General features: G+C 52.6%; 11 protein-coding genes across 11 annotated transcripts; 5 read left to right on the top strand and 6 right to left on the bottom strand.

The window, feature by feature from the left end:
* Positions 1-52: 52 nt before the first annotated feature.
* CAOG_02540 (hypothetical protein) lies at positions 53-1,587 on the bottom strand. The gene is made up of 2 exons (XM_004349240.2): positions 1,408-1,587; positions 53-885 (listed from the first exon to the last, which is right to left on the bottom strand). Exons 1-2 carry the CDS (start codon positions 1,495-1,497, stop codon positions 136-138), a joined length of 840 nt encoding a protein of 279 aa, XP_004349290.1. The 5' UTR covers positions 1,498-1,587; the 3' UTR covers positions 53-135.
* A 68-nt stretch (positions 1,588-1,655) lies between these two features.
* On the top strand, positions 1,656-3,139 carry CAOG_02539 (molybdopterin binding domain-containing protein). The gene is made up of 5 exons (XM_004349239.2): positions 1,656-1,721; positions 1,806-1,941; positions 2,060-2,359; positions 2,455-2,730; positions 2,849-3,139. Exons 1-5 carry the CDS (start codon positions 1,671-1,673, stop codon positions 2,983-2,985), a joined length of 900 nt encoding a protein of 299 aa, XP_004349289.2. The 5' UTR covers positions 1,656-1,670; the 3' UTR covers positions 2,986-3,139.
* On the bottom strand, positions 3,133-5,595 carry CAOG_02538 (rRNA 2'-O-methyltransferase fibrillarin). The gene is made up of 4 exons (XM_004349238.2): positions 5,545-5,595; positions 4,354-4,605; positions 3,909-4,225; positions 3,133-3,811 (listed from the first exon to the last, which is right to left on the bottom strand). The coding sequence occupies exons 1-4, from the start codon at positions 5,552-5,554 to the stop codon at positions 3,395-3,397; spliced, it is 996 nt and encodes a 331-aa protein (XP_004349288.2). The 5' UTR covers positions 5,555-5,595; the 3' UTR covers positions 3,133-3,394.
* Positions 5,596-5,914: 319 nt separating this feature from the next.
* CAOG_08617 (hypothetical protein) lies at positions 5,915-10,414 on the top strand. The gene is made up of 19 exons (XM_011271915.1): positions 5,915-6,010; positions 6,077-6,160; positions 6,244-6,327; positions 6,415-6,498; positions 6,582-6,665; positions 6,754-6,837; positions 6,922-7,005; positions 7,083-7,166; positions 7,252-7,335; positions 7,417-7,497; positions 7,564-7,752; positions 7,819-7,902; positions 7,978-8,061; positions 8,139-8,222; positions 8,308-8,391; positions 8,480-8,563; positions 8,639-8,722; positions 8,802-8,876; positions 8,947-10,414. Exons 1-19 carry the CDS (start codon positions 5,934-5,936, stop codon positions 10,349-10,351), a joined length of 3,003 nt encoding a protein of 1,000 aa, XP_011270217.1. The 5' UTR covers positions 5,915-5,933; the 3' UTR covers positions 10,352-10,414.
* A 235-nt stretch (positions 10,415-10,649) lies between these two features.
* On the top strand, positions 10,650-11,298 carry CAOG_02535 (hypothetical protein). The gene is made up of 2 exons (XM_004349235.2): positions 10,650-10,883; positions 11,017-11,298. Exons 1-2 carry the CDS (start codon positions 10,695-10,697, stop codon positions 11,110-11,112), a joined length of 285 nt encoding a protein of 94 aa, XP_004349285.1. The 5' UTR covers positions 10,650-10,694; the 3' UTR covers positions 11,113-11,298.
* CAOG_08616 (hypothetical protein) lies at positions 11,277-12,753 on the bottom strand. The gene is made up of 2 exons (XM_011271914.1): positions 12,410-12,753; positions 11,277-12,269 (listed from the first exon to the last, which is right to left on the bottom strand). The coding sequence occupies exons 1-2, from the start codon at positions 12,610-12,612 to the stop codon at positions 11,369-11,371; spliced, it is 1,104 nt and encodes a 367-aa protein (XP_011270216.1). The 5' UTR covers positions 12,613-12,753; the 3' UTR covers positions 11,277-11,368.
* Positions 12,728-14,034, bottom strand: CAOG_08615 (hypothetical protein). Its single transcript, XM_011271913.1, has 2 exons — positions 13,889-14,034; positions 12,728-13,785 (listed from the first exon to the last, which is right to left on the bottom strand). Exons 1-2 carry the CDS (start codon positions 13,991-13,993, stop codon positions 12,883-12,885), a joined length of 1,008 nt encoding a protein of 335 aa, XP_011270215.1. The 5' UTR covers positions 13,994-14,034; the 3' UTR covers positions 12,728-12,882.
* A 121-nt stretch (positions 14,035-14,155) lies between these two features.
* CAOG_02532 (hypoxia-inducible factor 1) lies at positions 14,156-15,731 on the top strand. Its single transcript, XM_004349232.2, has 2 exons — positions 14,156-14,404; positions 14,565-15,731. The coding sequence occupies exons 1-2, from the start codon at positions 14,237-14,239 to the stop codon at positions 15,621-15,623; spliced, it is 1,227 nt and encodes a 408-aa protein (XP_004349282.2). The 5' UTR covers positions 14,156-14,236; the 3' UTR covers positions 15,624-15,731.
* Positions 15,732-15,746: 15 nt separating this feature from the next.
* CAOG_02531 (transducin family protein/WD-40 repeat family protein) lies at positions 15,747-17,447 on the bottom strand (the record flags this gene model as incomplete). The annotated part of the gene is made up of 8 exons (XM_004349231.2): positions 15,747-15,932; positions 16,024-16,102; positions 16,201-16,287; positions 16,391-16,617; positions 16,712-16,806; positions 16,892-17,015; positions 17,142-17,225; positions 17,379-17,447. The coding sequence occupies 8 exons, from the start codon at positions 17,445-17,447 to the stop codon at positions 15,747-15,749; spliced, it is 951 nt and encodes a 316-aa protein (XP_004349281.2).
* A 168-nt stretch (positions 17,448-17,615) lies between these two features.
* On the top strand, positions 17,616-19,043 carry CAOG_02530 (hypothetical protein). The gene is made up of 4 exons (XM_004349230.2): positions 17,616-17,734; positions 18,199-18,514; positions 18,593-18,737; positions 18,869-19,043. Exons 1-4 carry the CDS (start codon positions 17,623-17,625, stop codon positions 18,899-18,901), a joined length of 606 nt encoding a protein of 201 aa, XP_004349280.1. The 5' UTR covers positions 17,616-17,622; the 3' UTR covers positions 18,902-19,043.
* Positions 18,988-21,681, bottom strand: CAOG_02529 (vasodilator-stimulated phosphoprotein). The gene is made up of 4 exons (XM_004349229.2): positions 21,659-21,681; positions 19,695-20,818; positions 19,361-19,498; positions 18,988-19,256 (listed from the first exon to the last, which is right to left on the bottom strand). The coding sequence occupies exons 1-4, from the start codon at positions 21,661-21,663 to the stop codon at positions 19,234-19,236; spliced, it is 1,290 nt and encodes a 429-aa protein (XP_004349279.2). The 5' UTR covers positions 21,664-21,681; the 3' UTR covers positions 18,988-19,233.
* Between the last annotated feature and the right edge of the window lie 78 nt (positions 21,682-21,759).

The following is a 21,759-nucleotide window of genomic DNA, read 5'->3' as shown; positions in this document are numbered from 1 at the left end:
AGGTGAACATTGTGATGCTGGTGAGGTTGGAGAGGGAGGTAGAGAGAATCATCGCTGTAATAGTATAGTACTGTATTACTTGGGGGGTGGTGGTATCGACAAACAAAGAGAAATTTTCAATACATGAACAAAAATTTACGAGCTGCTGCTGCTGCTGCTGCTGGATGATGATGTTGCCCACCGCCACGCTCGACTCGGGAGCTGAAGTGCACTAGAGATATAACCTGGTGACGACGACGATTGCTGAGAGACGTGCGAGGAGGGTGTTGGTGTTGGCTGAATTTCGTGTCGCGAAACTGGAGATGCGCCAGGTGCTGCTGGTGCTGCTGGGGATGCATTGCTGGAAGGCAGTTGCTTGGCAGTAGCCGTTGATGGGACTGACACGGAAGTGGATGGCCCAGCAGCTGCAGCACTACTGGCTAGTGAGGGTTTGTGCTCCTGCCGTGGTGGCGCAGAGTGAGTCGTCGAACCCAGTGCTTTGGAGACGACATGGGTGGTCATTAGGCTGCGTCGCTCCTGCTCGATACGCTCGTCTTCGAGTAATAGCGAAAGGCGAGCAATTGTGGCATTATTCTCGGCGAGCTGATTCTGCAGCGTCGTCACGTCCGTTCGCAGCCCGGCCAGGGTGGACGCTAACTTTGCCTGTTTGGCCGCTTCCTTCTCTGCGCTGCCTGTAAACTCGTGAAACAGTAAGCTCGCGGCAATGCCAAACAGGATGAATTCGCCGAGAATGTCCGATCCGTATTGCAATGCCTGCTCTTCGGTGAGAGGTTTGACCGCAGTCGCCCGATGTCCCATGGACAAGAGCTGCATTCGTGTGTAGACTTGGTTGAATCCTTGGCCAAACTTGACCATGACTTTGCGGGGCAGCGGCCGCGCGACGACCTGTGACAAAGAGACAAACAATTCCAACCCAAGCCTGTGTGGTTAGCCCAAAGCAGACAGACAAAGCGAGACCAAACCTAAAAATCTGTTGTGCATCAAAGAGCAAAAAGCGACGTGGTGACCATTGCTGGCAAAGTACTGTTGATGTCTGAGCGTTTTCGCCTTCTGCTCGTTTCGGGGTTGTTTTGGGACGTGGTTCGCGCTGAGCCACCACCACAACCACCATGGCACGACACATATTTTTTGCCATGGATTTTCTTCCAAGCGTCATCATTGATCCACTTGAATCTCAGCGATTCATGGTTTTTGTTTGGGAACAAAACCCAAATCTTGGCGGTTTTTTTTTTCTATGCCGAGAACGGATTGCTTTTTGTGATCGTTGTTTGAACTTGAGATTGCATCGAATGCGAGAATCGCAGCTTGGGTTTGAAACAGCAAAGCTTGCTCTCCATCTTTGTCTCTCGCGTTGGGGTGGTGGTGGTGGGAACGGGACATGCAAGGGTTGAGTTGAATGGCTGTTACCGAGGTCTTGACGACGTTGGCGATCGGCTTGGCCATCTGCCGCAGAGCCAGGTAGCCCAGCTTGATGAGTGGGAAGGCAACGACGGGCATGAGCTGAAGTGAAGGGTGAAGGGACGCGGACGTGAGGCGGGACGAGGGCTGCTGCGGCTGAGGTCGAAATTGGGGATGGCAAAACGAAAGAGAAAACTGGACTGGCTCTTTTGGATTGGATTTGGCTGGAACTGCATTGGGATCAGTCTACATTGCCGAGTGCAGAAAGCGAAATGCTACCGGCGTTGAGCATGTCGACGGCAGCGCGACGGATTGCAGTGCAGGTATTATTGCGAGGGTTGGCGAGCGATTGGCTGTATTATTCCTATGGAGCTGAACGTTGCACTTCTGAATCTGCAATATCACAGGCGCGGTGCTTGGCGTCACTGTCGGCGAGCGCGCGTGTGCCAATCATCCCGGGAGCCACCAAGACAGCCGCAGCGTGCATTATTGCAAACGAAGTGCTGACTGGCAAGGTGCACGATGTCAACACGCACAAGCTTGGTACGGTGCGCTTGGACGCGAACAATCTTGACTCTGATGCGACTTGTTCACACTACCAAGGTGTAGATTGCGCAGCTCACTTGAAACCCTCTGTACGGTTGTACACTTGGAATGACAGCAAGCTTTTGCTTTGACAATGGCATTTCGCTGTCGCGGGTGGAAATCGTGCCCGACGTCGAGAGCGACATTATTCGATCCGTGCAGACACTCTCTGCCAACTACGATCTCGTGTTTACAAGCGGCGGTATTGGTCCGACACACGACGATATTACATACCAATCGATTGCGAAAGCGTTTGGTCTCAAGCTCGAGCACAATGCCGAAATTATCAAGCTCATGGAAGCTCACTATGCAAAACGCAACATGCAGCTCACAGAGCCCATCAAGCGCATGGCGCTCCTGCCGACCCCAGCAAAGTGTACGTGCAAGCTGGGAGGAAGTGCAGATATCGAGCGGGCTCGTGATTTGTGGTTGTTGTTGCTGACTTGCTAGACCCAAATTCCGCTTGAGAAGTGCTCAAAACAGACGGACTGTGGGTACCGCTGGTCGTGGTGGCAGGCAATGTATACATTCTACCAGGTGTCCCAATGCTCTTTTCGAAAATGCTGGATGCTGCGCAACCGTTGCTGGCGACCGCGCACAAATTTACGCGACGCATCTTGTACACGAGTCTGTTTGAATCCCAGATTGCGAATGCCATGACGCAAGCTACCATCGACATTCCCTCTGTGAGCATTGGTAGCTATCCTCGCTTTAACGACGATCATGTTCGTGTGATGATTTCGTTCGGTAAGGAATTGGGCAGTTTCGTGCAGATGGCTTGTAATGGTATTCATCCTTTCCTTCTCCCCTCACCGAGCTCGGGCACCCATCGTGTGTGATTTTGACACTCCCTTACAAAATCCAGAGGGCAGCAACGAGGCTGATGTCCTCCGCTGTGTGGAAGCCATTCAAGCCCAAATTCAAGGTTTCGACTCGGAATCTGCCTGTCGCGCTGCGTCGGAAGCTCGCCGACAGGCCAAGCAGAAGCCTTTGTCCGATTGACTTGTCGAGCATACGAGAGCCTGTCAAGTTTTGGATCGGTGGGGGGAGGCTCGCAATCCAAAAGTGCTTTTCTCCGTTTTTGATTCGCTGTTCGTTTCAAACCTCTTCTCGTGCACTTGTATCCCATCAATGAAAGAACAGCAATTCAGAAAAAAAATCTTCACTACACGTACATACGAAACAACAACAACAACAACAACAAATCCTACCAAAACAACACGCATCAACCAAAAACTGCACGCCAACTACGAGAGAAAAAAAAAAAAAAAAAAGGCCAAATACACAACTAGATACACCTTGAAGCGCACTGGATTCTTTTTTGTTTCGGATATTGTTTCGTGTTGGTGGCATAGCCTTTGATTGTGCTGTTTGCTCATTCTGTTAAAAAATTGCCAGTCCGGATGCCTTTTTACTTGGCAGCCTTCGGGGGAGGGCGGTAAGTGCCGACAACGACAGCGTGGTCACGTTCGTAGGGTTCAAGTGTCAGTTGCTCCTTGGGCTTGAGTTGCATGGCGGCAAGCTTCTTAACCTCCTCGGCAAACACAGCGGCTGCTGGTGCGGTCGAGTCTATGCAGTTGGCCTTGATCGAGATGACGTAGTTGCCCTCGTTCTTGAGGAAGTACTCGGCGTTGATGCCGACAATACGGGCCTGATCTGGCTGAGCGACGTCAGCGAAAATTGTGTCAACCATGCCGATGAGCATGCGGTACTTGTGGGGGTGGCGAGCATCCTCAATAATCGGGATGACGTTGGTGCGCTTCTTGGCCATGTTGATCAAGTCGCGACCCGAGCGGTGAGAGAACTCGACGGCGTAGACAAGACCCTCCTGTTGAAGATGTAAGGCAGTTTGAGAAAAAAAAAGTGTGAGCATTTCGAATCGGGTCACCAAACAAAAAATTTCCAAGCCTGCATCATCGACTTACGGGGCCAACAATATCAGCAACGTGTGAGACGGTCGTGCCAGAGGCAGCGCCGAGGTACAAGACCTTCGAGCCTGGGGGCATGTGGATCTGAGCAACACCACCGAGGATGGCAGCGGCAAGCTTGGATCGGAAGGGGTTCCAAACACGGTACTCGACCTTGTTGCCCTCCTCTTCGACAGTCATGCGCTTCTCGCCGTACACGCTCTCGCCGGGGACGAGGTTGCGAGTGACAAGGGCATCCTCCTTGCCACCACGAGCGACAAAGACACCAGCGTGGCGATGGGCCTCAACGGCAACCTTCGAGCCACCCTTCATGCCTACAGGTACCAGAAGAAGAGCCAATGAAGACGGGAGACAAACATCAATAAAGGTGAGAGGGGGAAAGCGCGATCGCACCAAAAGGCAGACGTTCAACACATGGGGGACGAGTCACATCGTCACTTACCACCGCGAGCACCGCCACGGCCACCACGGGCACCACCGCGAGCACCGCCACGGGCACCACCGCGGGCACCACCACGGGCGCCGCCACGGCCGCCGGCGACACCGCCGCGAGGGCTGAAGCCGCCACGACCGCCGCCACGACCGCCGCGATCACCGCCAAAGCCGCCACGGGGGCTGAAGCCACCGCGACCGCCGCCACGGCCACCACGGTCACCGCCGAAGCCACCACGGCCACCGCGAGGAGAATCCATGCCTGTGAGCACGCAAATGAAAAAACAGGGTGGAAGGATCAAAAGTGAGTTACAAGTCGTCTTGCATCAACCATCACTGCTTCAAGCCGACTCTTCCGCTGATCATGTTGCTGCTTCTAATCCCAGCACTTGATCTTTGTCTAGATCTTGCTCTACATCCAAAGTCTGCTGATCTTCGACATGACTTTCCCCTTGACTTTGTCTTTTTTTTCCTTCTTTTTTTTTTTTTTTTTCAAGCCACATGGGTTTTTTTTGTTTCTTTTTTTTTTCTTTTTTTTTTTGCTTGCGATCGCGTCGTTGTCTTTGACTGAACAGCTCGTCGATCGCCCACACGAGCAACACACAATCACAGCACGACATTTGCGCTGGTGGTTGGCTGTCGTCCTGCGCTTCCGAGACGAACGACATCACAGCAGCACCGACCATGTGTGGGCCTTTTTTTTTTTTTTTGTTTTTTTCGCTCTTCTGCGGTCGAACAGAAAGCCGCGCTTCCCGCAGTGCAGTGCGTCGGCGTTCTGCTCCATGCTGTGCGACTGCGGCCCTTTGGTCGTTTGTCGCCACTTGTCTGCTGTTCGAGCCGCCCTGCATCGCCTTTTCACGCAGCTCGTTGGCTTTCGAGATCAAAGAAAAAAAATCCGATTTTTTTTTCTTTTCTTTCTTTTCTTTTCCATGTGCTCGTTTCAATGGTGCTGCACAGTGCGCCCAACCACCCCTTCCCCTCGAGGTTCACTCTGCCTCTGTCGCTGGCTGTGCGATTCGTCAAGATGCGTGTGGATCCGGGAAGAAATCCGGGCTCAAAGAGGCAAAAGGGACAAAAAGGATTCAGAAGACAAAAAAGATGAAAAAACATGGAAAAAAGTGGGAGCTCACTAAAGTGAGATAGTAAGGCAAGAAAAGGGTGGCAAGCGTGATGAGGCAATCGTATAAATAAAATCATTTACCAGGACGCATTTTGTATATGTGTTGAAAGGAAAATAAGAAGTCAAAAAATGAGAATGAAAAGCGTTCTTAAACAAGACCAAAAGCGAGTTCATTGCAAATACAAATGTCAAAGTCTCAGCAAACACGGATCGTAAAACCACCAAGGAGTTTGTCCAAAAAGCAGGAGAACGGAGTCTGACAGCGAAAGCATGGAAATGGAAAAACTCAGTGTTTCGCTGCTTTCCACAAACAAATCCATTCAATGCATGCCCGGTCCTTTTTCAACCCGCCACGTTTGCTCACTGACTATGAGCATGAATGCCGAGCATAATTCGGGAAAGAGTTGAGCCGAAGATGGGATCGAGATTGAAGATCTAGTCCTTGTTTTCAATTTTGTCAAGATCTTCCAATGCTGTCGTATCAGCGAATGACTGAGAGGCAGCGAGAGTTGCATGACAAAGTCAATATTGCAGGTGGATGGCACGAGTAAGAGAAAGCTGAGCTTATGGTGGGAAACGTGGCGACGTGTGTGAGTTGACAGGATGGGTCTAGTTTGTGTGGCAAGCAGATTGGCGATGCTGAAGCACAGGCAATCGCACAGGCATTCAAAGTGAACGTGACGGTGACGGTGCTCATGTAAGTCATCTCACTTTTGACTGATGGATGTAGTAGCTGATTCATAGACATTCAGAGTGCTCACTGATGGAGGGAATGAACAGGCTCGACAACAACCGGATTGGCAGTGCTGGAGCGCAGGCACTTGCTGAAGCTCTCAAAGTGAACAAGACACTGACCGGGCTCTAGTACGGCATTTCACCTTGATTGATGCATGTGAGTGGATGATTCAGCAAAGGACATTGAGAGTGCTCACTGAAGGAGGGGATGGACAGTCTGAGTGATAATCACATTGGAGATGCCGGTGCGCTCGCGATTGCTGAGGCGCTCAAAGTGAACAAGAGGCTGACCTCGCTCAAGTAAGGCATCTCACTTCGACTAATGCGTGTGAGAGGGGGGTGTGATTTTCAGCATAGCTCATTGACGGAGAGGGGACGGGCAGTTTGGTCGAGAATCAGATTGGCGATGCTGGAGGGCAAGCGATTGCCAACGCACTCAAGGTGAACACGACGCTGGAAATGCTCTAGTAAGTCATCTCACTTTGACTAATCTGAGTGTGGGGTGGCTTCAGCGGAGGGGCATTCAGCGTGCTCACTAATGAAGGGGTTGGACAGTCTTGGCCGCAATCCGATTGGTAGTACCGGGGCGCAGGCGATTGCTGATTCACTCAAAGTGAACAACACCTTGACTGAGCTCTAGTAAGTCATCTCACCTTGACCGATGCTTGTAATCGAGTGAAAGGCAGAGGGCATTCAGATTGCTCACTAGTGGAGGACGGACAGTTTTTTTCGAAATCAGATTGGCGATGCTGGAGCGCAGGCGATTGCTGATGCACTCGAAGTGAACTCAACGCTGACGACACTCATGTAAGGCATCTCGTTTGTTGATGCTTGTGAGCGAGTGGTTTCAGCAGGCGGCATTCAGAGTACTCACGGACAAACAGTTTGGAAAAGAATCAGTTTGGCAATGCAGGAGCGACAGCGATTGCTGAGGCACTCAGGGTGAACACGACCCTGACTGAGCTCAAGTACGTCAACTCCCCTTGACTGATGCGTGTGAATAGGTGCTATCTGAGGACATTCGGAGTGCTCACTGATAGCGGGGATGGACAGTCTGAGTCAGAATGCCATTGCGGATGCTGGTGCGCAAATGATTGCTGAGGCGTTCAACATCAACAAGACGCTGACTACGCTCAAGTACGTGGACTCTTGCTGCATTGTTCCAAACGTTTCTGCTTTCTCACCCGAACTTGAGAACTACGTCACTGAAATTTCCAGTCTTGAAGACAACATCATTTCCGCCCGTGAGTACAAGGCCAAGGCCTTGGACAAGTTCAGCAACAAGAAACGCACCCTGCGGTAACTCTGAACTGTTGCATCAACCTGATGGAACGCAGCGCTTACTTGTGTGTGATTTTCGAACAGGGTGAACAACCAGCGTACGCCTTCGCCTGCTGAACTGCAAGCGGTGGCGGCTAGTGGCACTAATGGGCAAGCCCGGGCCAGCGTTGCAAACCGAGAGTTGCAACCCGAAGGTCCGCAAGTAGCTCAGAGTACGACTCTGAGACAAAGCGAGTTGTTTCGCAAAGTCAAGCTTGCAAGTGGGTCGCTCAAGTAAGACACAACCGTATTTATGGGAAGGTGTGACATACGCCGCTGGTGTTGACAAAGTGAAGACAGTTTGCAGTTGGATAGGATTGGCGATGCTGAAGCGCAGGCGATTGCTCAAGCTCTCAAATTGAACAAGAATTTGAGTTGGCTTGGGTACGGCTATTGACAAAGTCAGTGGGTGATTTAGCAGAGGTATTCAGAGTGTTCACTGATGGACTGGGTGAACAGCCTCGACTTCAACCAGATTGGCGATGTTGGCGCGCAGGCGATCGCTGAGGCACTCAAGGTGAACACGACAGTGACCACACTCAAGTAACGCCTTTGACTTTGACGACATATTGGAGTTGTGCAGCAAGGTCAGACAGGCTCACTGACGGAAGTACCAACAGTTTGGGTGATAATCAGATTGGCAACGCTGGAGCGCAGGCCATTGCACAAGCGCTCAAAGTGAACACGACGATAACTGGGCTCAAGTAAGGCACAATCTCTTTGACTTTGATGCGTCGGAGTGGTGATCCAGCAGATATGTTTCAGTGCTCACTGATGGAGAACGCACAGTCTGCAACATGTTCAAATTAGCGATGCTGGAGCACAGACAATAGCTGAGGCACTCAAAGTGAACACGACGCTGACGACACTCGGGTAGGACATTTCTCTTCAGTCGATGCATGCGAGTTTTTGATTCCACAGAAGGCAATATGAGTGCTCATTCATGGAGGGATATGGACAGTCTGGGCCGAAACCAGATTGGCGATGCTGGAGCACAGGCGATTGCTGAAGCTCTCAAAGTGAACAAGAAGCTGGACACGCTCTTGTACGTTTGACTAAAGCATGTGAGTGCTTGATCCTGCAGATAAAACTCCGCGCTCACTGATGGAGGGATGGACAGTCTGAATGAGAATCAGATTGGCGACGCTGGAGCGCAGGCGATTGCCGAGGCACTCAAGGTCAACAAGAGGCTGATTCTGCTCATGTAATTTAACCTTTGCTGCAGAATTTCAAAGCTTGTATTGGTCGCTCAAACTTTGAGAACTACATACTGAAACGTCTAGTCTCGATGAGAACTCCATTTCCGAAAGTGCCATCAACGCCTTGAAACAAGTCGGCAACAGAGCCTGCCAACCTGAGTAAGTCTGGATTATTGCGTTTCTTCACAGTCCGATGGAGCGCAGCACTTACGTGTGGATTCAAAATCAGTTTTCACAGTCAGCGTCGGACGTTACCTGCTCAATTGCACGCCACTCACGCGCCACTATGGGCCAGCGTTCCAACTGAAGATGTCCCAGGAGCCCATGCTCCAAGTTCCCACCATGCTCCTTCTCCATCAACGCCTCCGCCTCGTCCTCCCAAACCTGCTACATTGCGAATGCCCAACTCCAAGTCAGGGACAAATCGCGAGGATATTCGTCAACTGCAAGCTCGCATGGCCCAGCTGGAGCTCGAGCGCCATTCTCCCCCAAGTTCTGCTCCCCCAAGTTCTGCTTCTCCCCCAAGTTCTGCTCCATCCGTCAGCCCCAACCTTCTTCGCGTTGATCTCCAAGTCCTCTCTCAAGCGACTGACAATTTTGCAGATCCCAAGAAAATTGGAGGCGGCGGCTTTGGCAATGTCTACTCTGGTGTCTGGAACGGTCAGCAAGTCGCTGTCAAACGCATGGCAGCGAATTCAACCCAAGGCGCCGCTCAGTTCGAGGCCGAACTCGAAGCCCTCTCGCGTTTCCGTCACCCGAATATCGTCATCATCATGTGCTATGCCCAGGAAGACAACGAGCGCTGCTTGGTCTACGAGCTGATGCCAAACGGTTCTGTTCGCGATCGTCTCGATCGCAGGGGTGGCACGCTCGCATTGAGTTGGCAGCAGCGCCAAAACATTGCGACTGATATTGCAAACGCCATGCACTTTGTCCAGACGGCCATTCCGCGGCAGCCGCTGTTCCACTTGGACCTCAAGACGGATAATGTGTTGCTGGACGCTGACTTTCACGCCAAAGTGGCCGATTTTGGTCTGACGCGCTCTATGCCGGCTCAGGTGGACGCACACAGCTACATTCGTACGCAGACGGTTCAAGGCACCCTTCAGTACATTTGCCCTCAGTATCGCGATGAAGGCAAGGTTTCCATCAAGACGGACGTGTACTCGTACGGCATGATTCTGCTTGAGCTCGCTACTGGACAGCGGCCCAGCATTGACTTGATGTCTACCGTTCGACACCAGCTGAAAAGGAGCCGTAAAATCGATTCAGTGCTTGACAAAGCAATTGACTGGAGCAGTCAAGATAAAGAGGCTGCACAAGCCATGGCGGATCTTGCGGTTGATTGCCTCGATCCCGCACGAGTCTATCGACCATCGTTCGGCGAAATCCTGAGACGATTTTCGGGGGAAGAAGTTGCAGAAAACGAGGAAGAGACAGTTGCAGGCAGCGATCGTGAGTGCTTGGTCTGTTTCAACGCCCCGACGAATGCCAAGCTGATACCGTGCTGCCACGCATGTGTCTGCGTCGCGTGTGCTCAATGGATGATCCAACGTCAAGACAAGTGCATGATTTGCCGAGTCCCTCCGACCTCGTTTCACCAGGGCACATACAACAAGACTTTTGTCGACTAAGCTGCTGTTGCTTGTGTTTTACGTTCTTGTAACAAATCCATAGATCGTTGTTGAGAATCCAAACAGAGCTCCAATGATTCTGAGACGATGAACATGACAGTAAGAGTGCAGCATCCGCAACTTTAGCAGAAGGCATACTAGGGCTGAAAACCAAAATTGCCGTCATCCTCGTCTCTCTGAACAAAAACAAAAAGAGTACAAATGCCGCAGATGTTTGAAACAATGCTCTTGTGCATTGAACGCAAACGCGCACGAATCTTGTATCTTGTGTACGAAACTCAGACCAGTCATCCTTTGGTGCACAAGCATTGCGACAAGCAGCACCATTCTTCCTCCAAGCAGAATGACTGAATCAGACCCAGATCGCCCACATGGTGGTGTTGGTGACTCGCCACCGGCTGCTGCCGATCGCAAAAAGTGCTACGCTGCTCGGGACGCGTACTATGAATGCGCTGCCAAGAACATTGGCAACGAGGCCTCTGCGTGCAGCGAACTGCGACGCGCGCTCGAGGGATCCTGCTTGCCATCCTGGGTAAGTCGAGCGTGCTTGTTCTGTTTCTGTGACCGGCGGAAGCGTAGAGCGTGCGCGAGAGGCTGCAGCGAATCCGGTACTTTGACTGCCTTGCACAACTTTTGACTCGATACTCATTTTGTTGGCATTCCAGGTGCGCTACTTTGATCGCAAGGTGCTTTACGAGGATTACAAACGGCGGCTCGCAGAGGAAGAGCGAGCACGAAACCAAGAACAACAACGACGATAACTGAACGGGTTTTCGGTTATGACTCTGAGTTTTGTAACTCTCATCATCATGAAAGAACGCGCTTGGTGCATTTACAGCTCTCAGAGAAGAAGCATACAACGACGACTTTGCTGTGTGCATCGTTTTCAGAATACTGTAGTTTTCGCTTCAATATTCTGTATCAATGTGGATTGATCTGAAAACGTCTTCCATTTGTGCACAAACCTACTACTACAGCACAAACACATCAACCAACATCTCCACCCCCCATCTCCCATTAAAGGCAGCGCGCAGCCATTTCCAAAACACCCTCGTAGGTCTTGTGCCCGCCAATGAAGCCGGAAGCGTGAACAAAGACGGCTCCGGGAATGCCAAGAAGCTCAGAGAGGGCTTCGTCACGAACACCGCGCCAGGCCTCGAGCAATGGGATGCGCGATGAAAAGAAGGACGCCTCGTCCACCGAGACAGTCTGCACACGATACGTGCCACTCTTGTCCTGGAACAGGACGAACTTGATGGCTCCCTGGATGTTGAGCTCCTCCTCGAGCATGAAGAGATGCTCCTTCCACGGGCAGAACTGGTCGAGCTTGATAATCTGGCCAGAAGGGTGGACAGTGTGACGGGCAGCGACGGCGGCCTCGACAATGCCGCGAGCAGGAAGCCACGCGCGTGCCTGGCCGCTCACATAGTCATGGAACTCGCTTCCAGTCAGGTAGATGGCCAGACGGAAGCGCTCGTTGACGGTCGCGTTGTCGGCTTCCTCGTTCCACTCGGGATTGAGTCGGGACACGCGCGTTCCAATGTGGGACGACAGGTTGTACATGAGGACGCCATTTTCGCTGACCTCCTGGCCATTGTCCATCGCATCGATGTGCTCAATGAATTGCTTGTAGACGCGCTCGTACAGCACGGCGGTCTGCGCCTCGAGCTCGGGGTGCTCTGGCGAGATGACACCGGCCACAATCTTCCGGATGACCTCGCGGCCGTGGTGCTTGTACACCAAGCCAGCGCTCGACAAGCGCGACTTGTACGCAGGCGAGAATGTGCCCTTGAACGACGCCTGGTGGTGGTCGTACCGGTGCGTGCTCGGATCGTCGACAGCGCCAACATCGACGCAGCAATCGGCCTCGGCCAGCACTGCCGGTACGCGCGTGCGCACAATATCCGCATTGGCAAACCTAACGCACACATGCACACAAGAGTGTTGAGATTGGAGTGAGTGTTGAGATTGAGATTGGAGTGAGTGCTTTTCCCCTCGTGGGTGGATCAAAACGCCCAAATCCCAGTTCCCGCTACGCAATGCTCGGACAAGACGCACTTGTCGGTCAGCTTGAGCATGAAGCAGGCAAGCGCCTCGTCGCAGTGGAAGGTGCCGTCGTGGGCGCAGACGACTGGGCGGCCAGGACGCGACTCGCGCTGCGGCTTGTCGGTGATGAGGAAGCCGGCGTCCTGCAGCAGGCCAGAGCCAGCGACGATCGCGTTGAGGCCGAGCAGGCTGCTCGCTTTGGTTTGGGTGGACATGGCTGAAGAACGGGTGGAGCGAAAGTGAGAAAGAGGTCTGTGAAATGGAGACTGACGGTAGGATTTGAATGGCAAGCTCTGAGCATACAAGAAACAACATATTGAATGGTGGTGATGGAGGAGGGCATTGAAGTGTATGAAGCCAATAAGCGGGTTGAATGAAAGTTGAGGCATCACGACGAACGAGGCATTGAACAACCCATTGCGGAAAAGTGCTACGAGGGGCAAAATACGCCGCCCCCTCCCCCCTCACAGAACAATGATCAGATATTATCGTCGTCGGGGCAACTGTGACAGGGCAGTGAGGGACTCGATCAGGGACTGCAGCACAGTGGACAAACGCTCGACCGTCTCCAGATCGCGGTCTGGCGAGCCGAGTTTGACAGTTTCCGTCGCCAGAGCAACAGAGGTGAATGAAATGGCCTGCTTGAGGTAGAATTGCGGGTCTACTTCCTGCGCGAGTGGGTGTTGGTGATGCTGGGGCTGGGGCGGCAGGCTTGATGCAGTAGTGGCTCCACGAATGGCGGACGCCGTCGGACGCTTTGGTTTGCTCGGCTTGGCCTCTGCGGGAGCACCACCCAGCGATTGCTTGACATACTCTGCACCAATTTCCTCGTACTGGTCACGCCAGGTGGCCCGGGTTGCGCCAGACCCGCTGTTTCGAGCAGCAGAAGCAGACGCAGGAGAAGCACCGTGATGGCCAGCCTTGTCTCGGCCAGCAGGCTTCTGATACTTGAGCTCTGATTCGAGCTTCAGGAACTCGCGGATGCCCTGCGACGGGAGCTGTGCGTCAATCATCTGAGCCAGCAAGCGGTCTGTCTCAGGATCTTCTTCTTCTTCTTCGTCGTCGTCTTGGAAGTCTTCGTCGAGATTGCCATACGCCTCATGCGCGGAATGCTCTTCGGGCTTGTTCGGCTTGGCCGGTACTCCACCAGCATTCGCAGTATTAACTGTAGGATCAGCGTTGTTCGCACTAGCAGTGGTACTTGTAGCTGTCTCTGCAGCAGCTTGACTCAGCGCTTGCTTCTCGCTTGCGGCTGGCTCCGAAGAGGCCGCCGAGACCACAGCTGGCGTCGTCGTTGAGGTTGCGGGTGCAGCCTTCGGACGCAGACCCATGTCATCGCAGTGCACACAGTGCTCTCGGTTGGTCGACAGATCCAGCATCAGCACAGTCTACACACACACACACACACATGGTGCAATGGTGCAAATGGCAGTCAAGAAGTGAGCTCGGCCCCTTCAATAGGCTTCCTATCATCTATGATTGCGTTGTTACATTGCAGTCCAGGCAGTACGCGTTCTGCATGCGATGGCCGCGCAGGAGGAACTCGCCGAGCTTGGCAGAGACGCGGTTTCCGAGCTCACCAGACACGACCGGCATTGTTGCTGGGACTGTATGGTTGTACGTATGGTAGGATGAGAAAATGAGGAGTGTTAGTGACCAAAGTAGAAAAAAGGAAGCCTGAAACCAGGGGGCAAAAGGTATCCCACAATCTCAGACTTCTGAGAAAATCTTGATTTGGGTTTCAGTCTTTTTTTCTTGAGTTGTTTGCTTGTCATTTCTCAAAATCCACTCACTGCTGGTGCTGAGTTTTGTTGGTTGTTCTGCTCCTGCTTTTCAGTCATGGATCAAGTCGCGTCGCACATTTCGCAGCAGATTGAACGCGGAAGGCTGAGATTGCCTGGAGTGAGCTCGCCGGTGGTCAACTGCCGCCAATTGGGCGTTGCGACGCAGCCCATCCCGCGCTACCGTGCCACCGACGATGCTGCCAGGCTCGCCCTGAGAAGCAAGGTGATGGGCTGAGAAGAGCAGGAGGTTGGAGGGGGGGGGGAAGTTACGAGGCGTGACTTGGCTCAAATTTTTGCTCCAATCTGCCGGTTTTCTGATCTGCTGCAAATTCTGCAAAATTCGTTGGTTCGATGATACCAACAACTTTGTCACATTGTGTTAGACTCCGTTTGTACTGCTAGACTCGAGTATCGCAGCACCAGCAGTCGAGCGCTGGGATTTGGAGTTTCTCAAGGAGCATTTGGGAATGTCCAACACGGTGTTTGTGTCGAGCACTGGCAAAGTCAAGTACTTTGATGAGACTCGCCTGACACCGGGACAGGAAGCATCACATCATGATGTGCGGAAGCTCACCATGCGATTCGCCGAATTTCTCGAGTGCATGGCGGTCGCAGCACGTCAGACCGAACGATTTGCTCCACGACCACAATCGAGTTGCAACGAACCAACGACAAGCACACAACGTGATTCTTGTTGTCAACCGACAGCAGCTGCTGCTGTTGCTCCTGCTGATGCTGCTGCTTTTGATTCAAATTCGCAACAACCGCCAGCTGCCAGCGACGACTCTGCAGCACGCATCGCGTCGCAATTTGGCATTCATTCCGGGGATGTCGTCTACTTGCAGCAAGGCCTCTCGAACAGCGTCGGCTTGAAAATAGTCGAATCCTTTCTCCAGTTCAACTGGAAATTGCTGGCAGAGCTCCAGCGCGACGCGAATTGGAGCGACTTGACCACCAACCTCTTGCTGGTCAGCATGGCTGGTGCAGTCACTCCCGCCCATTACGACGAGCAGGAAAACCTCTTTGCTCAGGTGCGCGGTGCCAAGCGGTGTGTGCTCTTTGCTCCCGATCGCTTTCCGTGCTTGTATCCGTATCCAGTGCACCATCCGTGCGATCGGCAAAGTCAGGTCGATTTCGACAACCCGGATTTGGCGCGGTTTCCACGATTTTCCGAGCTGCATGGATGGGAATGCATTCTGGAGCCTGGCGAAGTGCTCTACATTCCCGCGTACTGGTGGCATCACGTTGAGTCGCTCACCGATTCCGTTTCCGTCAATTTTTGGTATCTCGTTGGCCCTCCCGAGATTGCCCATCCCCTGACCTACCAGCAGAAAATATCCGTCATGCGCAACATTGAAAAGATGCTGGGCGAGGCTCTAGGCGATCCTACGCAGCTGTCCAGCTTGCTGTCGGATTTAGTATTAGGGCGGTACACGCACTGAGCTGCGCGTCGTGAATTGAGCTTGTTCTTGTGTGTTAACGATGATGGCGCTCGAGGATGTATATGTATGTATGTGCGTATTACAATTCTGAAATTATTGTCAAGCCCATTTTCTGCAGCAGGCTCAAGCCAATCCGAAAATGCGAACCGTCCCGTCTGCGCTCCCGCTGCCACTCGGCGTCAGCATTGGCACGGCATCTTTGGTCTCGCCGCCATAGGCCAAAATGTGCTCCTTGGGGTGCCATGCTAGCGTATTCACAAGGGATGCTACGGGGATTTGGTAGACGGATTCTGCATTGTCGACAGCGCTCTGATAGAAGTGTTCACGGCAAGGGATGACGGTGCATAAAAAAGTGAGCATGCGCAACAGGCACAGCACCCAGCATCCAGCTCGCTCGTACAATGTCAATGAACTTGTCTTCCGACGCGGATGCAATAAATTGCGAGTCGTGGCTAAAGCCGATGGCGCGGATTGGCAAACTGTGCAAAGGCAAACAAAGGAGGTCAGCACCAGCGGAATGAGACACAACGTTGCAAAAACACCGTGCAAATCAAAACAAGCCGAAGAGGTCTGTTACTCGAACTGTTGCACGGTGCGGAGACAAATCAGCTCGTATGCATCCCAGATTGAAACTAGCGAATCGGCGCTTCCAGTGGCAAAGAAGCTGTCGAGTATACCCAAGAGGGTGCCGCATAACAGAATCTCGAAAAATGAGTGTTGACCGAGTTTGGTTGCAAACACAACCCGCACAAAGCTCCGAGACTCACCGGCCTTTGGGATCAAAGCGAATGCACACGCAATTGCCAGTGTGTGCCTGCACAGTGTTGATCCGCGTCATGGACGGGAATTGGTACATTTGTACGGCTCCCAGGCCAGTGGAAATGTAAAAAATGTCTCCTTCGGCATTCCACGCCATCTCGTTCGCCTCCACTTCTGGATCGAGCCTCTTGAGAACCTTGGCTTGACGAACATCGATAAAGCTAATAATGTCATCCTGTACAAGCGTGCATCTCGCGTCAATCTCGAGGTCGGCCGTTTGTGTTTTCGGGCAAAAAAAAACAAAAAAAAAATGGACTGATGGAACGTACGCGGTTTCCGACAGCAATTGTTTGACCATCTGGGCTCCATGCCAGGCCAATATTAGCACCGCCCTCGGTTTGAATGACGTTGGCAACCTTGCCAGCTATCAAAAACACACAAGAATTGAGTGTTGGTCGTTTGGTGCAAAGAATCAGTCACCAGGCATCCACAACAACAAAAGAACTCACCGCGCACGTCCCAGATGCGCACTGTCCGATCGTGCGAGCACGTTGAGATTGTTGAAGCCGATGTTGGCGACCAGCAGAGCTTGTCGATGCCTTCCGTGTGGCCTTTCAACTCGAGGTCCTGCCGCTATTGTTGTCCATCCAAACCGACCCGAAAAAAATAATCAAACAATATTTGGTCATCCAGCACTAGAATGAGCTTCAACATCAGAGTAGTTTGTTGCCTGTGCAGCAGTGCAGCGAGATCGACTACACTGAAGTGCCATATCCGCAGCGACTTGTCCAGCGACGCAGTTCCGAGATAGCGCCCTTCCGTGTTCCAGCCAACCGCGGTGATCTGTGTGACAAAAAGTGTTGGCGAGTGTCAGTGGGACGGTGAGTGAGTGGTCCTTCATCGATCGACGCTTGCTCAAGCCAAAGTCAGCCAATGCGTTTCTGTGCTCGGCGGTTACTGCTGCTGCTGCTGCTGCTATTGCTCCTTTCCCATTACCTTATTGGTGTGATCGCGGATCTCGCGTGTTTTGGCGGCGCTGAACACGGCTGTCTTTGGATGGACCATCCTGTTTGGAAGTGAAATGAAAAATGACTGGGATTGCATTGGAACACAAAAACGGATTGATTCTGAGCATTTTGGAGATGGCGGATCAAAGTGTCAAAGTGTTGCAAATTCGAATACAACATGACCTGCCATGCGTAAATTTAGCAATTGATGGTTCGTCAGTCCCAACTTCTGGATGTCGTCTGCACTAGCGGTGGGGACGCGTGTGCGGCTCAAGACGACCTACGGCGACGTCCTCGAAGGCCGCGTGGTCGTTGACGATGCCACATCACGCACAATCACCTTAGGTATCGACGGAAACTCACCTGTGGCTCACAGATCGTCGTTCTACAGGGGCACAAGGGGGGGGGCAGACAAGAGGGGGACAGGGTGAGGATTTTGATTTGTAATGGAAAACTCAGCCAAAAAAAAAAAAAAAAAAAAAAAAAGGCGGGAATTCGCGCGTTTTTTGCTCTGTTGTGGGCCAAGTCCAGAGCCAAGTCCAGAGCCAAGTCCACCCTGCGATTGAATCAGTCCTTATTGTTTTGCTCTTGCTTGTGTGCGTTTTGGAGCCGAGGCAAATGCGGACGCACTGGGGAACGCCAGAGCGAAAGCTGGCGAGATCTGTTTTTTTTCCACCTTCCTCTTCCTCTTCTGACGGGGAGCTCATCACTGGTGGTGGTGACATGGCATGCTGCGTGTGTGTGGGTGTGCATCTCGTATGCGATGACGGGCTTGGACGATCGACTCACGCTGGTGGGGACCAAAACAGAACTCGCGCCGCGCGCCGACTCGCCTTGGGGCAAGCACAGCTACCGGATTGTCTCGCGCGATGCGTTGACGGAGGTCGCCGTGACGGCCACGAACGAACAGATTCAACAGCAGCTGGCACAGCAGCCCGAGGACAGCCGCGGCGAGCTCGGTCCGTGGGATCCGCTCGGCGCGCTGTCCACCCTCGACTCGTCCAAGCTCAAGCGCCGCGTCGAGCAGGAGACAACCAAGATTGTCGATGCCACACGCAGCATTGGCGTTGGCGTTACCCCGCAAGCCCAGCAGCTGTACTATGCGCTGGCCAAGACACACCGACAGTGAGTGATTTCATTACAAACAAATGTTGAGTTTGCTTTTTGTGATTGTGATATGCATCTGACTTGCACTGTGCACAGGATCCAATGGGGAGAAGGCGATCAACGCGAGTCAATCATCGTGCTGGATGATGTTCGTATTGACAAGCCGTACGGCTCGGAAAACTGCACGCTCATTCATCCATCGCATGGACAGCAAGCCACCCTGGAGCGTATCAAAAAGCTGGTACGGTGATGTCCCCGTGGCTGCGTGTGTGTGTGTGTGTGTGTGTGTGTGTGGTTTTCGAAGCTCTTAGCTTTGGTCGCATCACTCTCTCACCTTCAATGATTGCAATTCCTTGGTGAAACACTTTGTAGGTGGACGAGGCAAGGAAGTCATGGCAATCGTAAAACCCCCTTTTTGGCGACAACAACCATTCAACTTGAGCTTCAAAAGGCGCAGATTTGCTGTGTTGACATGAAATCATCTGCAAACATTTCAAGACCACTTTTTTTTTTTTGTTAATGAAGACACAAACACATTACTGTCATGACACGCTTGCAGGAAGCACACCACACAAACACACGACTGAAGAACAAAACAAGGCGTACGGCATTTCGCCAACGCTCCGTTCCAACAAGAAAGAAGAAGACAAAAAAGAAAGAAAAAATCGATAACCACAAGAAAGAAAAAAAATGGCATTAGAGCGAGACTTGCGACTCAGTCTAGCGCTGAGAGTGATTTATGTGTGTGACTCGTTGAGCGCTGGCGCATTTCAAGCCAAGACATCAAAGAAATCAAAGAAATGAGAACCCAATGAACGCGACAAGCACAAGCGATCGCATCCACCCTTGTTAAATCCTCCTTACCTGTCAGAATCTCATGCTTCATGGCTTGGAGCTCCTTCCGGAAGTCCTGCAAAAGCTCAGCCTTGAAAGCACGCAGCTCCTCGCTAGTAACGGTAATTGTAGTGCTCTCGGAACTCGAAATGGCATTGGCAATGTTTTCTACCAAATCCGAAAAGTGAGGAAAAGTGAGGAAACGTGAGGAAAAGTGAGGCAAAGGGAGGCAAAGGGAGGAAAAGTGAGGCAAAGGGAGGCAAAGGGAGGCAAAGGGAGGCAAAGGGACGCCAAGACCAACACGCACACACACAAAAGCTTCCAAAAAAAAAACACTTCACAAAGACATGGCAAAAATCCTTACCAGTCGATTTCGTCAGACCAGATTTGCTCGACACCGGTGGCGGGACGAGGTGCTTCTTGAAGCCGTTGACTGCCTGATCGGCATCGGTGTGCTCGGGCGAATGCGATGGCTCAGCTACTGGCTTGGCGGCAACCGCAGGCGGCCCTGTAGGCTTGTGCGCAACCGCTGGGGGCTCGACAGCGGGCTTTGGCGCAGGGGCCGGAGGTTCGCTTGCGGGCTTGCCAAATTGCGGCGGTGGCGGCGTGAAGCCAGATGTGGGTGGGGGAGGCGTGGTTTCGGGCTCTGATGTCACAGCCTTGGGCTTTGCGGCCGTGGGAGGAGGCCCGCCGAACTTGGGAGGCGCGGGAGTCACAGCACTTGGGGGCGGCGCGGTGGTCGATCCGGGCACATCAGTCGCGCTCGAGGCGGTGCGACGACGCGCCAGCTTCTGCGCCATCTCGTCCATCATGTTCCCGCCACTTGTGGTGGCAGCCACGGGCGCGTGGGCTGCGGGACCGTCGTGGAAGGCCGCCGGGGCAGCTGCAGGGGTTGGCGAGGGCGCGTCTGCACGCTTCTTGAGCTTGGTGGCTGCGAGCTGTGCAGCAAGCGAGCCTGGAGCAGCTTCGCCGGCGTCGTTGTCGTCGTCGTCGTCGGCATGGGCCGGTGGCGCGGCAGCAGCAGCAGGGACGATCGGCTTTGGCGGCGCGGTCACTGGTTTTGGCGGCGTGGCAGGCACGGCTGCTGCTGCAGCCGCTGCTGGCGCTGGTGTTGGTGCTGGCGCGGATGCGGGTGCTGGTACTGGTGCTGGTGCTGGTGCGCCACCGTCGAGCTCGGCCAGAGCCTGCTCCATGGCAGCGGTAAACGCGTCCGTGTCGGCTTTGGAGCTAAAGTTGACGCCGTAGACCATCCGCGAGTCTTGCCACTGGAGGAACATGTCGGTGGCCTTGCGGTACACCATGCCCTTGACCAGGGGTGAGTTGATGGCAATCTGCGACTGGTTTTGCATAACGCGCGCAATCACTCGGAATGTGTGGTTGGCATTGTTCTTGTAAATGTCCAGGCGACACAATCCCTGCGGCACCCACTGCTTGGTGCCATTGTCGTAATGCAGCACGTTTGCCTTTCCGTCTGCGACCGAGACTTCCCTGTTGGATGATGTTTGTGGGGTTTTTGCAATGTCAAAACGAACGTCAACCGCAACAATGAACAACAACAAAGTGAGAAATCAAAAAAAAAAAAACAAAAAAAAATTCAATACAAATTTAAAATAAAATAAAATAAAATAAAATAAAATAAAATAAAACAATTCAAAAGCAGCAGAAATTTTAACGTTTCTTCTTTTTTTTTTTCTTTTGTTTTTTTTTTTTTTTTTTTTTGGGCTTTTTTGAGCGAGTTGGAAAAGGGAGGGGGGCGGGAGCGACACTTCAGCCCACAATTCATTCATGTTTCCTTCATTCGTGTTTCCATTGTGTAGTACGTTGATATGTACGCAAGCGACGCGTGTGTCTTTGAAGCCGCGCGTTCAGCTGTTTATTATTATTTTTATTATTTATTGTTATTTTCTCTTCGTTTTTGTGGTTGCATCCGCGCCGTGGCGAGTCGGTGGTGCGCCCGGGGAGTCGGCACACGGTGGAGCATCCTGTGTGCGGCAATGCTACAAACACACCCGCAGCGCAATCGGTGGTCGGATGGCCCTCCGGAGCTGCCCCCACAGCAACTGAAAGTTGTGATGAATGCAACCAGAAAGGGGTTGGGGTTTTTTTTTTTTTTGCTTTAACAGCTCGCGAATGCGCTGCATCGGCTGACAGCATCCCCCCAGCAGAACACCACTCAAGCGGCATCAGCATGGCTTGCAGATGAGTGCAGCTGCAACTGCTCGAGCGGCTCGCAGCGGCCAAGCGTGAGATTGGTTTTTTTAGAATTTTTTTTTTTTTTGGTTTTTTGTTTTTGTGTTCAATTCTGCTTCCTCGTTCGATTCAACATACGACATGAGCGTGAGACAAAGCGCAGAAAATAGAGTGGGCTTTTTTGGGAAATGGCGCGACCGAATAGCCTTGCTCTGGACGACGCCAAGGGGGCGAAAAAG

Source organism: Capsaspora owczarzaki, assembly GCF_000151315.2.
Source record: "Capsaspora owczarzaki ATCC 30864 unplaced genomic scaffold supercont2.3, whole genome shotgun sequence".
Lineage (NCBI taxonomy): Eukaryota > Filasterea > Ministeriida > Capsasporidae > Capsaspora > Capsaspora owczarzaki.
Note: the sequence above shows the minus strand (reverse complement) of the source record. Positions and strands in the feature narration are given on the sequence as shown.

What these genes read in the sequence shown, in the direction of transcription:
- CAOG_02535 (XM_004349235.2), top strand. Translation starts at nt 10,695, where the DNA reads ATGACTGAATCAGACCCAGATCGCCCACATGGTGGTGTTGGTGACTCG. An exon ending in GATCCTGCTTGCCATCCTGG is followed by an intron (nt 10,884 to 11,016) that starts GTAAGTCGAGCG and finishes TTGGCATTCCAG; the next exon opens with GTGCGCTACTTTGATCGCAA.
- CAOG_08617 (XM_011271915.1), top strand. Translation starts at nt 5,934, where the DNA reads ATGCTGTCGTATCAGCGAATGACTGAGAGGCAGCGAGAGTTGCATGAC. An exon ending in ACGACGATAACTGGGCTCAA is followed by an intron (nt 8,223 to 8,307) that starts GTAAGGCACAAT and finishes GAGAACGCACAG; the next exon opens with TCTGCAACATGTTCAAATTA. An exon ending in AAGAAGCTGGACACGCTCTT is followed by an intron (nt 8,564 to 8,638) that starts GTACGTTTGACT and finishes AGGGATGGACAG; the next exon opens with TCTGAATGAGAATCAGATTG.
- CAOG_08615 (XM_011271913.1), bottom strand. Translation starts at nt 13,993, where the DNA reads ATGCCGGTCGTGTCTGGTGAGCTCGGAAACCGCGTCTCTGCCAAGCTC. An exon ending in CGTACTGCCTGGACTGCAAT is followed by an intron (nt 13,786 to 13,888) that starts GTAACAACGCAA and finishes GTGTGTGTGTAG; the next exon opens with ACTGTGCTGATGCTGGATCT.
- CAOG_02529 (XM_004349229.2), bottom strand. An exon ending in TGGTCTGACGAAATCGACTG is followed by an intron (nt 19,499 to 19,694) that starts GTAAGGATTTTT and finishes CGGATTTGGTAG; the next exon opens with AAAACATTGCCAATGCCATT. An exon ending in GAAGCATGAGATTCTGACAG is followed by an intron (nt 19,257 to 19,360) that starts GTAAGGAGGATT and finishes GAAATGCGCCAG; the next exon opens with CGCTCAACGAGTCACACACA.
- CAOG_08616 (XM_011271914.1), bottom strand. Translation starts at nt 12,612, where the DNA reads ATGTCCACCCAAACCAAAGCGAGCAGCCTGCTCGGCCTCAACGCGATC. An exon ending in ATGCTCAAGCTGACCGACAA is followed by an intron (nt 12,270 to 12,409) that starts GTGCGTCTTGTC and finishes TGTGTGCGTTAG; the next exon opens with GTTTGCCAATGCGGATATTG.
- CAOG_02538 (XM_004349238.2), bottom strand. An exon ending in CCGTGGCGGTGCTCGCGGTG is followed by an intron (nt 4,226 to 4,353) that starts GTAAGTGACGAT and finishes TGGTACCTGTAG; the next exon opens with GCATGAAGGGTGGCTCGAAG. An exon ending in TTGCTGATATTGTTGGCCCC is followed by an intron (nt 3,812 to 3,908) that starts GTAAGTCGATGA and finishes CATCTTCAACAG; the next exon opens with GAGGGTCTTGTCTACGCCGT.
- CAOG_02530 (XM_004349230.2), top strand. Translation starts at nt 17,623, where the DNA reads ATGTCGTCTGCACTAGCGGTGGGGACGCGTGTGCGGCTCAAGACGACC. An exon ending in ATCACGCACAATCACCTTAG is followed by an intron (nt 17,735 to 18,198) that starts GTATCGACGGAA and finishes GGACCAAAACAG; the next exon opens with AACTCGCGCCGCGCGCCGAC. An exon ending in TGGAGCGTATCAAAAAGCTG is followed by an intron (nt 18,738 to 18,868) that starts GTACGGTGATGT and finishes AACACTTTGTAG; the next exon opens with GTGGACGAGGCAAGGAAGTC.
- CAOG_02532 (XM_004349232.2), top strand. Translation starts at nt 14,237, where the DNA reads ATGGATCAAGTCGCGTCGCACATTTCGCAGCAGATTGAACGCGGAAGG. An exon ending in GGCTCGCCCTGAGAAGCAAG is followed by an intron (nt 14,405 to 14,564) that starts GTGATGGGCTGA and finishes ACATTGTGTTAG; the next exon opens with ACTCCGTTTGTACTGCTAGA.
- CAOG_02539 (XM_004349239.2), top strand. Translation starts at nt 1,671, where the DNA reads ATGCTACCGGCGTTGAGCATGTCGACGGCAGCGCGACGGATTGCAGTG. An exon ending in CGCGACGGATTGCAGTGCAG is followed by an intron (nt 1,722 to 1,805) that starts GTATTATTGCGA and finishes GCAATATCACAG; the next exon opens with GCGCGGTGCTTGGCGTCACT. An exon ending in TGTCAACACGCACAAGCTTG is followed by an intron (nt 1,942 to 2,059) that starts GTACGGTGCGCT and finishes TTGGAATGACAG; the next exon opens with CAAGCTTTTGCTTTGACAAT.
- CAOG_02540 (XM_004349240.2), bottom strand. Translation starts at nt 1,497, where the DNA reads ATGCCCGTCGTTGCCTTCCCACTCATCAAGCTGGGCTACCTGGCTCTG. An exon ending in CCAACGTCGTCAAGACCTCG is followed by an intron (nt 886 to 1,407) that starts GTAACAGCCATT and finishes TCTTTGTCACAG; the next exon opens with GTCGTCGCGCGGCCGCTGCC.